Source organism: Doryrhamphus excisus, linkage group LG1, assembly GCF_037039965.1.
Source record: "Doryrhamphus excisus strain RoL-2023G ecotype Guam linkage group LG1, RoL_Dexc_Guam_v1.1, whole genome shotgun sequence".
Lineage (NCBI taxonomy): Eukaryota > Metazoa > Chordata > Actinopteri > Syngnathiformes > Syngnathidae > Doryrhamphus > Doryrhamphus excisus.
The window spans coordinates 1,690,845-1,707,035 of NC_136357.1; the positions used below are offsets into that span (position 1 = coordinate 1,690,845).

General features: G+C 37.3%; 1 protein-coding gene across 1 annotated transcript; it reads right to left on the reverse strand.

Annotated features, from left to right (window-relative positions):
* Window positions 1-955: 955 nt before the first annotated feature.
* tat (tyrosine aminotransferase) lies at window positions 956-14,342 on the reverse strand. The gene is made up of 12 exons (XM_058076089.2): window positions 14,232-14,342; window positions 11,865-12,139; window positions 10,627-10,731; window positions 9,638-9,705; window positions 9,336-9,494; window positions 7,267-7,405; window positions 7,145-7,197; window positions 3,697-3,849; window positions 3,502-3,630; window positions 3,338-3,421; window positions 1,874-1,972; window positions 956-1,794 (listed from the first exon to the last, which is right to left on the reverse strand). Exons 1-12 carry the CDS (start codon window positions 14,234-14,236, stop codon window positions 1,654-1,656), a joined length of 1,410 nt encoding a protein of 469 aa, XP_057932072.2. The 5' UTR covers window positions 14,237-14,342; the 3' UTR covers window positions 956-1,653.
* Window positions 14,343-16,191: the final 1,849 nt, after the last annotated feature.

Below are 16,191 nucleotides of genomic sequence, written 5' to 3' on the forward strand. Positions count from 1 at the left end.
TGGGGAACCTAATACTGTAGTACCCTTGGAACCTAATACTGTATGTACATTAGGTCAACCTAATACTGTAGTACCCTTGGAACCTAATACTGTAGTACCCTTGGGGAACCTAATACTGCATGTACATTAGGTCAACCTAATACTGTAGTACCCTTGGAACCTAATACTGTAGTACCCTTGGGGAACCTAATACTGTAGTACCCTTGGAACCTAATACTGTAGTACCCTTGGAACCTAATACTGTATGTACCCTTGGAACCTAATACTGTATGTACCCTTGGAACCTAATACTGTATGTACCCTTGGGGAACCTAATACTGTATGTACCCTTGGAACCTAATACTGTATGTACATTAGGTCAACCTAATACTGTATGTACATTAGGTCAACCTAAAACTGTATGTACCGTCGGGAAACCCAATACTGTATGTACCCTTGGGGAACATAATACTGTATGTACATTTGGTCAACCTAATACAGTATGTACTGTAGAGGAACCTAATACTGTATGTACATTAGGTCAATCTGATACTGTATGTACAGTAGGTTGACCTAATACTGTATGTACCCCTAGGGAACCTAATACTGTATGTACCCGTAGGGGGACCAAATACTGTATGTACAGTAGGTTGACATAATACTGTATGTACAGTAGGGGAACCTAATACTGTATGTACAGTAGGGGAACCTAATACTGTATGTACAGTAGGGTAACCTAATACAGCACTTTTATTTTTTCCTTTTTTAAATCAGTCGCTAAAAGATATGTACCAAATTCCAAATGCACCACCCACAACTGGTGTTTACATCAAGTACACATAAGAGAAAGGGAGCGCTTGATTTGCTCACCCTACAGCACAGTACAGGTAATTAAGCCTCTTTGAGTGGTTTTTTCCAGCTTTATTGATATGTCATAATTCCTCATATTTATTGTGCACATTACTTAAAGCAACAAACACTTTGCATTGTGGGAATTATAGTTTTATTCATGTAAAAAAAATGATGGAGACATTTTCTAGGCCAAAGTGATAAAAGGATCAGTTTAATAAAAATATTCATAATGGAATTACTTACACTGATTGTGACGCTCAATGATACACACTCACTGACTGCGTCTCAAATGGAATACTTCCGTCAGTACACTTCAGTACACTGTGTATTTAGCTACTGAAAGTGCAAATGTAGACAGTGTACTGCTGTCCCAAATGCAGTACCACCATCACTCATTTCGCCGCTTCTTTTTCTCTCCTTTTTTTGCTGAATTGCAACCACTCGTTGATCTCTCCCATTCACGACGTTGCGATGTGGTGACAAATGTCAATCAATGCGCACTCGGCATTGTGAAGGCAACATTCTAGTGCACTCAAAAGCGTCTTAAGTACGCAAGCCCGCCAAATGAGACACAGCCATTGGAACGGTCCGGAAGCTAGTACGCACCGTTAGCGGTACTAAAGTAATAAAAGAGTAAAGTTATATGAAAGAAGTACAACAATTAGATAAATATACAAAGAGGTTGTTGTATAAGGTGCATACACGTACATTATTTACATGGAAGCATTTTCCAACGTCTAATTTTACACCTTGGAAAGTCGAACATTGATTCCTGCTCGGTACGTTGGGAACATTCCCATAACGTGGAATGCTGCTTACGCATCATTGGTCCAGATCGTTACTGTTATGGCTACCCGGCCGGTAGTGGTGCTGGCAGAACTCCCTGATCCGACTGCACGCTTCCACCATCATCTGCTCCGGCACGGTCACCACGATGCGGAAGAAGTTGGGATACTCAAACGCCTGATCGGAGAACAGAGACCGCAGGCGTCAACACGGACTGGATTGAGGCGGCGGTCGAAAACGATGTTGAAGATCTTACCGTGGCGGGCAGACAGAAAACGGACTGCTCTGTCACCAGCTGTTCGGTGAAGTCCACGTCGTTGTGGAAATCTGGGAAGCTATCCATGTCGATCCCAACCTGAGTAAAAAACACAAATGTGTTGTACTCTTGCATTCGAACGTATTCGATTCCCGTTGTTGTATTTATATAACGTATACAGCTGAACCTTTGTTAGGGGGTGCTGGAGCCTATCCCAACACATCAATATCAGCTGATATCCGTATCGGAAAATGAGTGTTGGACAATATCAGCATATCGTTTTTTATATAGACAAACAACCATTCACACTCACATTCATACCTATGGACAATTTGGAGTGGCTAATTAACCTAGCATGTTTTTGGAATGTGGGAGGAAACCGGAGTACCCGGAGAAAACCCACGCATGCACGGGGAGAACATGCAAACTCCACACAGAGATGGCCGAGGGTGGAATTGAACCCTCCCAGAAAACCCACGCATGCATTCTTACAAAGAACACTAAACTCATCACACACCAACTTAACACTCGAGGTATAATTAAACCAGCTCAACCCAATCATTCATTTTCTACCACTTATCCTCACTAGGTTCACAGAGGGTGCTGGAGCCTATCCCAGCTGTCTTCATGCGAGAGGCGGGGTACACCCTGGACTGGTGGCCAGCCAATCACAGGGCACATATAGACAAACAACCATTCACACTCACATTCATACCTATGGACAATTTGGAGTGGCTAATTAACCTAGCATGTTTTTGGAATGTGGGAGGAAACCGGAGTACCCGGAGAAAACCCACGCATGCACGGGGAGAACATGCAAACTCCACACATGGAAAATGCCGGGGGTGGAATTGAACACGGTTCTCCTAAGCTAAGAACATAGTTGGACTCTAACCGGAAAATTTACATAAACTGAGGCAAAATTCTGGAAGAAATTTTCAACGTTAACTGAAAAACAGGGCTGCACGGCGGTGGAGTGGTTAGCGCGTAGACCTCACAGCTAGGACACCGGGGTTCAATTCCACCCTCGGCTATCTCTGTGTGGAGTTTGCATGTTCTCCCCGTGCATGCGTGGGTTTTCTCCGGGTACTCCGGTTTCCTCCCACATTCCAAAAAAAAACATGCTAGGTTAATTAGCCACTCCAAATTGTCCATAGGTATGAATGTGAGTGTGAATGGTTGTTTGTCTATATGTGCCCTGTGATTGGCTGGCCACCAGTCCAGGGTGTACCCCGCCTGAAAATGAATGAATGAACTGAAAATCACGCTAACCAAGGTTCCACTGTATTTCACTTCATTTAGCCATTATGAAGGTCCAAATCCCGTCTCTATGACAACGAAACCGGACTTCCATGTTGGGTATTATGTCGGTCTTGCTAGGATATTCCACTGATCTCGCTGTTTGTACTGGACTATACAGTAGACAGTCATTGGCGTGACGAGATGGAAGAACTGGTTACTGACCATTAAGTACATGGCTCCCGACGGCATGATGGGGGTCAAACCCGGCACTGTGGACAACTCGTTAAAGCAAATCTCAGCATTGGACTGTGGAGAAGAAGAGCGTACATCACATCGGTTATGTCGCCTCGTATATCGACTACACAAAGTGCTACACGTTAGCACACCTTGAGGAATCGAACAGTGTCCTCGTAGAAGCTTTGGCGTGTGTTGTTGAGGATTCCTTCCAGGGCCCCCTGGACAATGGTACACGCTCCGAGAATACGTTGGCTCAGTTTGACCAGGCCTTGTCGGATCTGGAGATGACGTTAGACAAGGATGGAGGACTTCTAGTCGTCTTTGCTAGTCGGATGCGAACCAACCTCAGACCCAAAGATGTTGTTCCTGTCGTGGATCAGGACCCATCCCAACCTCCAACCGGGGACAAGCCAGCGTTTAGCCAAACCGCCACAAGAAATAATGGGAACGTCACAGCTGAGGGACGGCAGAGACGGGCTTTCACAACCTGGGAAAACCTGACAGGAAGACGCAAAATTTGAATTAAATAAAAGTAAAAGACTCAAAAGTAAAAATCATAAAGCCATAAAAGTCTTTCAGTGCAAGGAGGCCAAATAGGTTTTCAGTCCAGACGGTCCTAACGGAATATTTTATATGTTCCATGACCATGCCCCCCCCCCACCCCTTCTTGAGTGACCCTCCACTTTTCCATAAGTGGGTCAAAAATCACCCATACTAGAATCAATGCCTTTTTATGACAATTTTGCCATTTTGGTTAGGAATAATCACTTGTATGATATTTAGTATTATATTTAGGACCACACAAGAATGATTTCATGTTAGAAACATCTTCATTTTTCACTTTTTTACATCTTTGAAAAAGAAAATGACCCCGTACAACAATAGATAATGGGAGGATCCATTGTGTGTTACATAAAGGTAAGTTAAAAATGTGAATGGCATGATATCAAAAACATGTTTTTTGAGGAATACCTGGAATATGAAATGATAAAAAAAAATTTATTACGAAAATATTTCAAGAAAACAACCTGACCGGGTCATTTTTGACCCACTTATGGAAGGTTGGGGTAGTAACACAAAAACTAAAATTTCTTAAAATGTATAAAATTTAAGTTAAAAATGTGAATGGCATGATATCAAAAATATGTTTTTTGAGAAAATACCTGGAATGTGAAATGATACAATTTTTTTCATTAAGACGATATTTCAAGAAAACAACCTGACCGGGTCATTTTTGACCCACTTATGGAAGGTTGGGGTAGTCACACAAAAACAAAAAAATCTTAAAATGTATAAAAATAAGTTAAAAATGTGAATGGCATGATATCAAAAACATGTTTTTTGAGGAATACCTGGAATATAAAATGATTAAAATTTTCATTATGAAGATATTTCAAGAAAACAACCTGACCGGGTCATTTTTGACCCACTTATGGAAGGTTGGGGTAGTAACACAAAAACTAAAATTTCTTAAAATGTATAAAAGGTAAGTTAAAAATGTGAATGGCATGATATCAAAAAAATGTTTTTTGAGGAATACCAGGAATATAAAATGATTTTTAAAAAATTCATTACGAAGATATTTCAAGAAAACAACCTGACCGGGTCATTTTTGACCCACTTATGGAAGGTTGGGGTAGTAACACAAAAACAAAAATTTCTTAAAATGAGTTTTGGTTGAAGTAATTGCTTAGATGTTTCAGTATGGGGCCCTCAGTGGAAAACATGCCCCCCCCTCCCCCATCCCCCCTCCCCCAGGCCTACTGAGTGAAAACGTGACTTGTGGAGGTTGCAGTGAGACATCTGAAGCATACTGAAAGCTGGTTTTCATTAAAGTTCTCCAGAACGATGTGCTGCAGGCACAGGGAAGTCATGTCGTTTTGGCTCGACCGACAATAATTCAATGTTCCATATTATTATATTACTCCAGAATTCCATTTTTACAACATCTTGGCTTGCAGTCGTGCCTACTGTAGTCCTCTCGCTGAAATAAATTGTCTTAAAAAAATTGTACAAACCATATAAAGCAGCTATGCCCCAAAAGGAGGGGCATGAACGTTACCGTTTGCGAGCTGCTGAGGTCTCGCCTTAGTCGTAAAACAAAAAAAAGCGAGTGTTTCATTCAGGCTGATTGCAAACATATGCAGCCTGAAAAGTGCACAGTCATTCTGCTGCAGGAGAATAGAATAGGGAACGATTAGAGGCTGGCAGTGTGGCTTTTGGAAATGCACCCGACAACCCCGACCTTTCCACTCCTGCTAATTCCCGCTGGACGCCGTGACACAGAACAAAGAGTTGTGCAACGGGTGGGAAATGAAACGGATGAAGTCTTGCTCGGCTTTGCCAAGACCAAAAAGGCCTGATGCATGAACGAGGAAAAGGAAGACAGCATCAGCCTTTGGGGAGTTTTGAACGTGAAGGACAGTACTGCGCCTGGTAACTGTACTTGTACTAATACTCTTCAATAAACGCAAGATGAAAGTAGCGGTAGCGCAAGGCAGAGTCCTCATCGGTTCCTGTTCCGTCTCTGCGGCGGATTCAGGCAAAGTAATCAGTTTCTGTTGCGTATCTGCGGCCTTGTTCTGTTTCTACGGCAGATCAAGGTTTAGTCCTCATCGGTTCCTGTTCTCTCTCTGAGACAGATTCAGGCAAAATCATCAGTTCCTGTTGCGTATCTGCGGTCTTGTTCTGTCTCTGAGACAGATCAAGGTGGGGTCATCATCGGTTTATTTTCTGTCTCTGCGGCAGATTCAGGAAAAGTCATCAGTTCCTGTTGCCTATTTGCGGCCTTGTTCTGTCTCTGCGGCAGTTCAAGGTGGAGTCGTCATCGGTTTCTGTTCTGTCTCTGAGACAGATCAAGGTGGGGTCATCATCGTTTTCTGTTGTCTCTGCAGCAGATTCAGGCAAAATCATCAGTTCTTGTTGCGTATCTGCGGTCTTGTTCTGTCTCTGCGACAGATCAAGGTGGAGTTGTCATCGGTTCCTGTTCTGTCTCTGCGGCAGTTTGAGGTGGAGTCATCATCGGTTCCTGTTCCATCTCTGTGGCAGATTCAGGAAAAGTCATCAGGTCCTGTTGCGTATCTGCGGCCTTGTTCTGTCTCTGAGATAGATCAAGGTTTAGTCCTCATCGGTTTCTGTTCTGTCTCTGAGACAGATCAAGGTGGGGTCATCATCGGTTTCTGTTGTCTCTGCAGCAGATTCAGGCAAAATCATCAGTTCTTGTTGCGTATCTGCGGTCTTGTTCTGTCTCTGCGGCAGTTCAAGGTGGAGTCATCATCGGTTCCTGTTCCATCTCTGTGGCAGATTCAGGAAAAGTCATCAGGTCCTGTTGCGTATCTGCGGCCTTGTTCTGTCTCTGAGATAGATCAAGGTTTAGTCCTCATCAGTTTCTGTTCTGTCTCTGAGACAGATCAAGGTTTAGCCCTCATCAGTTTCTGTTCTGTCTCTAAGACAGATCAAGGTGGGGTCATCATCGGTTTCTGTTGTCTCTGCGGCAGATTCAGGCAAAATCATCAGTTCCTGTTGCGTATCTGCAGCCTTGTTCTGTCTCTGCGGCAGTCCAAGGTTTAGTCATCATTGGTTCCTATTCTGTCTATGCGGCAGTTCAAGGTGGAGTCATCTTTGACTTATCCTAGTCCCGTCCTAATCCTCCGTGTGCTGATGTGTGGTTGTCCCGGACAAATGCCCCCAAACCAAAGGCAATCTCTGCCGTCACCCTGGTGGAAAATGTGCCTCGCTGCGGTAAACGAGGACCTGTGGAGGCCAGCCAACCTGACGTGACACTTTACTCACCATGTTGCTGTAGATCTCATCTGCCAGGATGGGCACGTGGTTTCTGGAGGCCACTGTGGAGGAGGATTCATGAAACACATGTCTGGAAAGACTTTGTTGAGTTTTAGGTGAGTTCTGCTGACCTGTCAGGATCTTCTGTACGTGGTCCTTGCTGAAGACAGAGCCGCACGGGTTGGATGGATTTGTGACGATCAGGCAGGATGTCCTGTCGTCCATCAAACTCTCCAAGTGTTGCAGGTCCACCTCCCAGGATTTCTCTGGCTGACAGTTAAGAACAATGAACGTGTGTCTTATATGTCTTATTTTCTCTTATTATGTCTACTATATTGGGTCATAGGAGTGTAAAGGATTAATATTCCATGTATAAATAAGGAATCCTACTTTGCAGAAATTCACTTATCACTGTTGGAACCAACTGACCACCATAAACGAGGGATTACTTTTTCACGTTTTGTCATTGAAGACTACGTTTTTAACTATGTGTCTTATATATATATATGTCTTATTTTCTTATTATGTCTACTATATTGGGTCATAGGAGTGTAAAGGATTAATATTCCATGTATAAATAAGGAATCCTACTTTGCAGAAATTCACTTATCACTGTTGGAACCAACTGACCACCATAAACGAGGGATTACTTTTCCATGTTTTCTCATTGAAGACTATGTTTTTAACTATGTGTCTTATATATATATATGTCTTATTTTCTTATTATGTCTACTATATTGGGTCATAGGAGTGTAAAGGATTAATATTCCATGTATAAATAAGGAATCCTACTTTGCAGAAATTCACTTATCACTGTTGGAACCAACTGACCACCATAAACGAGGGATTACTTTTCCACGTTTTGTCATTGAAGACTACGTTTTTAACTACTTGTCTTATATGTCTTATTTATATGTCTTATTTTTTCTTATTATGTCTACTATATTGGGTCATAAGAGTGTAAAGGATTAATATTCCATGTATAAATAAGGAATCCTACTTTGCAGAAATTCACTTATCACTGTTGGAACCAACTGACCACCATAAACGAGGGATTACTTTTCCACGTTTTGTCATTGAAGACTACGTTTTTAACTACGTGTCTTATATGTCTTATTTATATGTCTTATTTTTTCTTATTATGTCTACTATATTGGGTCATAAGAGTGTAAAGGATTAATATTCCATGTATAAATAAGGAATCCTACTTTGCAGAAATTCACTTATCACTGTTGGAACCAACTGACCACCATAAACGAGGGATTACTTTTCCACATTTTGTCATTGAAGACTACGTTTTTAACTACTTGTCTTATATGTCTTATTTATATGTCTTATTTTTTCTTATTATGTCTACTATATTGGGTCATAGGAGTGTAAAGGATTAATATTCCATGTATAAATAAGGAATCCTACTTTGCAGAAATTCACTTATCACTGTTGGAACCAACTGACCACCATAAACGAGGGATTACTTTTCCACATTTTGTCATTGAAGACTACGTTTTTAACTACTTGTGCTATATGTCTTAATTATATGTCTTATTTTCTCTTATTATGTCTACTATATTGGGTCATAAGAGTGGAAAGCATTAATATTCCATGTATAAATAAGGAATCCTACTTTGCAGAAATTCACTTATCACTGTTGGAACCAACTGACCGCCATAAACGAGGGATTACTTTTCCACGTTTTGTCATTGAAAACTATGTTTTTAACCATGTGTCTTATATATATATGTCTTATTTTCTTATTATGTCTACTATATTGGGTCATAGGAGTGTAAAGGATTAATATTCCATGTATAAATAAGGAATCCTACTTTGCAGAAATTCACTTATCACTGTTGGAACCAACTGACCGCCATAAACGAGGGATTACTTTTCCACGTTTTCTCATTGAAAACTATGTTTTTAACTATGTGTCTTATATATATATGTCTTATTTTCTTATTATGTCTACTATATTGGGTCATAGGAGTGTAAAGGATTAATATTCCATGTATAAATAAGGAATCCTACTTTGCAGAAATTCACTTATCACTGTTGGAACCAACTGACCGCCATAAACGAGGGATTACTTTTCCACATTTTCTCATTAAAGACTACGTTTTTAACAACGCCTTTCAACGTAAATGTTGCCGTGTGATGCGACGCGGTTAAGACTAGCGAATGACCAAGATGACAAAGTGTAGCCTACCAGCAGGTTGTACAGCCTGACCTCGATGCCCAGGGAAACAGCCAAGGTCTTATATAAGGAGAAGCCTGGACGCGGCACCATGATGTTGTCTCCGGGGTTACACAGGACACTGATAGCGAGGTCAATGGCCTGACTACAGCCGCTGGTCAAAATGACATCCTGGGGGGGTGAGGGAGAGGGGGGGGGATTATTCGCATGATTAACTTCAGAAAAAAAACTCAAAGTTCCAAATAATAAAATGTACTAATTGATTTGCATTGTTGTCAAATATGCAACATAATCCGGGAAAGGGAATACTGTACCTCTGCCTCCAGGGGGGCCTCGGGGCAGCTATAAAAGTTGGCCACAGCTTGTCTACTCTTCAAGTATCCTGCCAGCAAACAACAATGCAGATCCTAAAACACTGCAGGGCTAGGATTTGGTGGCTGGGTGAAGGTTAACCCTTAGATGCATAAGTGGGTCAAAAATGACCCGCTCAGGTTGTTTTCGTGAAATATCTTCGAAATGAAATTTTTTATCATTTCATATTCCTGGTATTCCTCAAAAATCATGTTTTTGATATCATGCCATTCACATTTTAACTGACTTTTTATACATTTTAAGAAATATTTGTTTTAGTCTTACTACCCCAACCTTCCATAAGTGGGTCAAAAATGACCCGGTCAGGTTGTTTTCTTGAAATATCTTCATAATGAAAATTTTTTATCATTTCATATTCCTGGTATTCCTCAAAAAACTATTTTTGATATCATGCCATTCACATTTTTAACTTACTTTTTATACATTTTAAGAAATTTTAGTTTTTGTGTTACTACCCCAACCTTCCATAAGTGGGTCAAAAATGACCCGGTCAGGTTGTTTTCTTGAAATATCTTCGTAATGAAAATTTTTTATCATTTCATATTCCTGGTATTCCTCAAAAAACATGTTTTTGATATCATGCCATTCACATTTTTAACTTACCTTTATGTAACACACAATGGATCCTCCCATTTTCTATTGTTGTACGGGGTCATTTTCTTTTTCAAAGATGTAAAAAAAGTGAAAAATGAAGATGTTTCTAACATGAAATCATTCTTGTGTGGTCCTAAATATAATACTAAATATCATACAAGTGATTATTCCTAACCAAAATGGCAAAATTGTCATAAAAAGGCATTGATTCTAGTATGGGTGATTTTTGAGCCACTTATGGAAGAGTGTAGGGTCCAGTCACTCGTTCATCCAAGGGTTAAAGGCGACAACATGAATATTTGTTTGAATGTTGGTTTTGGCTGGGATGCAAACTGACCCACAGAAGGAGCGTAGCCGTTGTATTGTTGCGCATCGATGGCGTCTTTCATGGCTTTCAGTACTTCGTCGTCCGTGGGAAGGTTTCCAAAGACGGTTGGATCCCCTGAGGAGGTAACAGACTCTTTTGGAGGGTATTTGCACATGAATCGTTCAAATGATTCATCATTCAGGTCAATGGCCCGACTACTTTTATTTCTAAAATGACAAATACTTCAACTTGCTGATATAGTTCATGTTCAAACAGCTAAAATAATGCATAAGGCTAAAAATAACCAATTAGCTAATTAGCAATTAGCTGAACCAGTCATGATGTGCTATATATATCACTATATTGACACTTACTATGGTACCTATTATGGCATTGGATGCTCATATCACCTCCTACATAAAATAAAATAAAATAAAACTTTAATTAATTTAATTTAATTTAATTTAATTTAATTTAATTTAATTTAATTTAATTTAATTTAATTTAATTTAATTTAATTTAATTTAAACTATATTATGGAAAGCAGGAAGTGAACAATACAATAAAATATATTACTATCTTGACACTTACTATGGTACCCATGATGTCATTGGACATATCACCTCACCTCGTACGTCGGTAATTAAATTAAATTAAATTAAATTAAATTAAATTAAATTAAATTAAATTAAATTAAATTAAATTAAATTAAATTAAATTAAATTAAATTAAATTAAATTAAATTAAATTAAATTAAATTAAATTAAATTAAATTAAATTAAATTAAATTAAATTAAATTAAATTAAATTAAATTAAATTAAATTAAATTAAATTAAGTTAAGCTGAATTAAATTAAATTAAATTAAATTAAATTAAATTAAATTAAATTAAATTAAATTAAATTAAATTAAATTAAATTAAATTAAATTAAATTAAATTAAATTAAATTAAATTAAATTAAATTAAATTAAATTAAATTAAATTAAATTAAATTAAATTAATAAAACCTTAAACTATATTCAGAAAGCAGGAAGTGAACAAATGTACTACTCCTACTCCTTTTGGACATGTGGAACTGGGAACTGATTATGGGATGCACTCAGTTGGAATCTGATGCATGTTTAAATGAAATAAAACCATTACCATTACCATTACCATTACCATTACCATTACCATTACCATTACCATTACCATTATCATTACCATTACCATTACCATTACCATTACCATTACCATTACCATTCGCCAGCAAGGCACGCCATCTCACCTATAGAAAGGGCGATCATGGGTTTATCAGGATGCGGGGAGAGTTTCATCCCGTCCACGATGGCTCGTATGGGATTGAAGGTGTTGTCGGCCATGACCGACGGCTTCACTTCCCATCGCTCTCTGCGGCTCTTGGATTTGAGTGGATGAAGACTTCCGTGGACGCTGACGTGGTGGACGGCCTTCTTGTTGACTCCGCTTCCATTCAACCGTTTGCCGTTGTGGACTGCGTTTCCATTCATCTGAACCACGTAAGACTTGCAGTCATTCCTGGCACTGGTGTGGACAATCAAGGAAGGCAAAGTGAATATGATTAAGTATGATGGTACGGACTTTAGCTTTAGCTTTAGCTTTTATTCCCAAATTATTAGAACTTATTCTCCAACTTCATTTTCCAATTTTGTTTGTTTGTTTCTCTTCGTATTACAAGTTTATTTTCCCAAAACTGAGTCTTTTTTTCTTGTTAGGATGCAAAAAAAAGTTAGAATATTTTGACTTTATTCACAGAATATTCTCACTTTTCCCTGAACTTCATTTTCCAAAAATGACAATCTTATTTAGTTTTATCTTAATTTTATCATCTTGTGAATACAAATAAAAATAATAAAATAATACATGTTTCAACTCTATGCTACTAAAATGAAAATATTTTTCCTTATGATATTATGACTTTTTCTCATTTAAAAATTTCTCATTTAAAAAATCTATGAAAAAGATGAAAAGTTTTTTTTAATTTTATATATTTTATCATTTTTGCCACTGTTGTTCCAATTTTTCAATTATTTCAACTTTTGTTTTCGTCTCGTAATGATGACTTTATTCCTATCATTTTGACTTTATTGTCATAACATTACAAGTTTTCCCCAAAGTAATTTTTTAAAAGTGGGGGTTCTTGTTAGAATGCGAAAAAAAGTTAGAATATTTTGACTTTATTCACAGAATATTCTGACTTTTTCCCTGAACTTCATTTTCCAAAAATGACAACCTTAGTTAGTTTTATCTTGATTTTATCATCTTGTGAATACAAATAAAAATAACAAAATAATACATGTTTCAACTCTATGCTACTAAAATGAGAATATTTTTCCTTATATTAGGATTTTTTCTCATTAGAATACAACTTTTTATCTTTCTCATAAAATTTTATATATTTTATCATTTTTGCCACTGTTGTTCCAATTTTTCAATTATTTCAACTTTTGTTTTCCTCTCGTAATGATGACTTTATTCCCATCATATTTTGACTTTATTGTCATAACATTATAAGTTTTCCCCAAAGTATTTTTTTTAAAAGTGGGGGTTCTTGTTAGAATGCAAAAAAAAGTTAGAATATTTTGACTTTATTCACAGAATATCCTCACTTTTCCCTGAACTTCATTTTCCAAAAATGACAACCTTAGTTAGTTTTATTTTGATTTTATCATCTTGTGAATACAAACAAAAATATTAAAATAATACATGTTTCAACTCTATGCTACTGAAATGAGAATATTTTTTATAATATTATGACTTTTCTCATTAGAATACAACTTTTTTCTCTTTCTCATAGTTTTTTTTTAAATTTTATATATTTTATCATTTTTGCCACTGTTGTTCCAATTTTTCAATTATTTCAACTTTAGTTTCCTTCTCGTAATGATGACTTTATTCCCATCATATTTTGACTTTATTGTCTTAACATTTTAAGTTTTCCCCAAAGTATTTTTTTAAAAGTGGGGGGTTCTTGTTAGAATGCAAAAAAGTTAGAATATTTTGACTTTATTCACATGAACTTTATTTTCCAAAAATGACAACCTTAGTTAGTTTTATTTTGATTTTATCATCTTGTGAATACAAACAAAAATATTAAAATAATACATGTTTCAACTCTATGCTACTGAAATGAGAACATTTTTCCTTATATTATGATTTTTTCTCATTAGAATACAACTTTTTATCTTTCTCATAAAATTTTATATATTTTATCATTTTTGCCACTGTTGTTCCAATTTTTCAATTATTTCAACTTTTATTTTCTTCTTGTAAATGATGACTTTATTCCCATCATATTTTGACTTTATTGTCATAACATGATAAGTTTTCCCCAATGTAATTTTTTTTTAAAGTGGTGGTTCTTGTTAAATGATATTTTAAAAATGTGCATTGCCGCGAGCAGCAAATGGCTCCTGGGCGGCAGTTTGGACACCCCTGGAATCCAAAGTAAGTCAATATTAGCAGTCAACATAGCTGACGAAGCAAATGATGTATATCTAAGAATATATCTCGTGCATCATCAAAAAAAAAAACTATCTAAGTATATTCTAATAGAGTAGAGCAGTAAAAAGTACTTTTAAAGATGGTAGAAATAACATGAAAAAAATATTCTTACCTCATGATGACTTGACTGTGAAGTATTGAACAGCAGCGAAAGAAGAGAATGATGGTAAGTAAATGATGAATACAGGGCGTGGGGGGTGGGGGGGTCTGATTGGTGCATTATATAGCAAGACTCCAAAAGATGGGTGTTGAGCCCGGCCCAAATTTCCATTGGTGGAGGCCAGGAGGGTTGCGCCACGACACCCCTACACCCCTCTTACATCATAACCAGAACCATACCGACTCACACGAGGTTGAATTGTGTGTGTGGGGAGGGGGCGGGGGGGGGGCGTAGATTCCACAGACACCACCGCGCGGCGTCACGTCCGTCCGCCAGCAGCACGAGGACGTTACCATCTTTACCTTTCATTTGCCTTCATGATGAATGACTGTGTTGTGTGCTCGACACGCCCCGCCCGGACAAACATCACTTTCTTTTTTCTCCTCATTATGCTCATATCAATATAAGCACATTTTCGGTTCAATATTTAAAACATATATGAAAATAAGTCATATTTAATAATTTTTTTTTAAATAATAACATAACATAATAATACACCCTGCTGAGGCAATCATTATTATGTATTTTTTTTCCTTCCTTAGGAAGTAGCATAAGTAACATAAAGTTGAAATATGAAAGAAAAAATATATTATAAATATAAGTTGTAACATATGTAACAAACAAAACATAACTTTTTTTTAAATTAGGTGGCAGAAAAAATTTTAAAAATGTTCTGAAAACACAGTCAAAATATGATGGGAAAAAAGTAAAAAAAAGTTAAAATTTTTTTTTTTACAAGAATAAAGTAAAAATATTAAGAAAAAAAATTCATCTTGTAATGACAAATAAAATTCAATTTTACAAGAATAAACTCATAATATATAAGGGGCAAAAATATTAATTTCTGGAAAATTAAATTGAGGAAAAATATAAAAAAGATGGTAGAAATAGTATGAAAACATAAAAAAAATAATAAAATATTGTGGGAATAAAGTCATGAAAAAAATTTTTTTTAGATTATTTCAGTTGGGAAAAAAACAGCAAAAATGGGAAAAAAGAGCAAAAAGTGACAAAACTGAAATGCATTTTTTTTTGTTGAAATATATATGACAACTTATCATATCTACGTGTGTGTGTGTGTGTGTGTGTTGTATCTACCACCATGTGCTGAAACGGTTCTGAACTGGAACGGGTACAAAGTTGTAAGTGAACCAGTTTTACTGCTACCGGTTTTGTACCCTCTCAGACAATAATGGCGGAGCATTGAATATTCATGTGTTGAACTAAGGCAAAGCAATTGCCTGGAACTGCTTGACAAACTATAAAGTGAGGTCAAGTTGTATTTTAAAAATAGGCGGGTAGAAATGTGATTTACGATACTCCAAAACTGAAAAACCGAATAAAAATTCATATACAATAAACGATGCAGTTGTCAGCAGCCATTCGGGAAGCTGAAGCTGGACTGAAATGCTGTGGAAATATGCTAAAACGTAGAACGAAAGTGAGAATAAATTGGTAGTTTGAGCTCGGATCGGGAATTGAATTCTGGATAGGGAATCCCAGCCTGCTCCCACCCGCATGTTTACTAATTTTGCCACAATTGGGATAAAAAAAAATATGGAAGGCCATCAAATAGTTGTTGATGTTCTGTGTTTAATGTTCTGTATTTACTTTTTTGTCATTCTATGTACACAGGTACTCACATGTGTGTATTTAAATACAATGTGTGTATTTACTTATCTGTTCTCTAGTCATCTGACATCATGACTGTAGTTTGTGTTGTCTGTAGTTGTACTCTGTCCACTTTGTCTACTGGCTACTGGCTAGGTATGAAGGAGCCTACTCCAGTAGGCTTTGAGTGACAGGTGGCAGGGTTATTTTTTTACAGTATGGACTATAATTGATCCAGCGGAATGTGCATAATCGTAGCTTAGCCATTACCCCGATAAGTGGCGCTGATAAGAGGACAGTG

What these genes read in the sequence shown, in the direction of transcription:
- tat (XM_058076089.2), bottom strand. An exon ending in CATGATCGCCCTTTCTATAG is followed by an intron (nt 10,732 to 11,864) that starts GTGAGATGGCGT and finishes TTACCTCCTCAG; the next exon opens with GGGATCCAACCGTCTTTGGA. An exon ending in TCAGGCTGTACAACCTGCTG is followed by an intron (nt 7,406 to 9,335) that starts GTAGGCTACACT and finishes CTTAACTGTCAG; the next exon opens with CCAGAGAAATCCTGGGAGGT.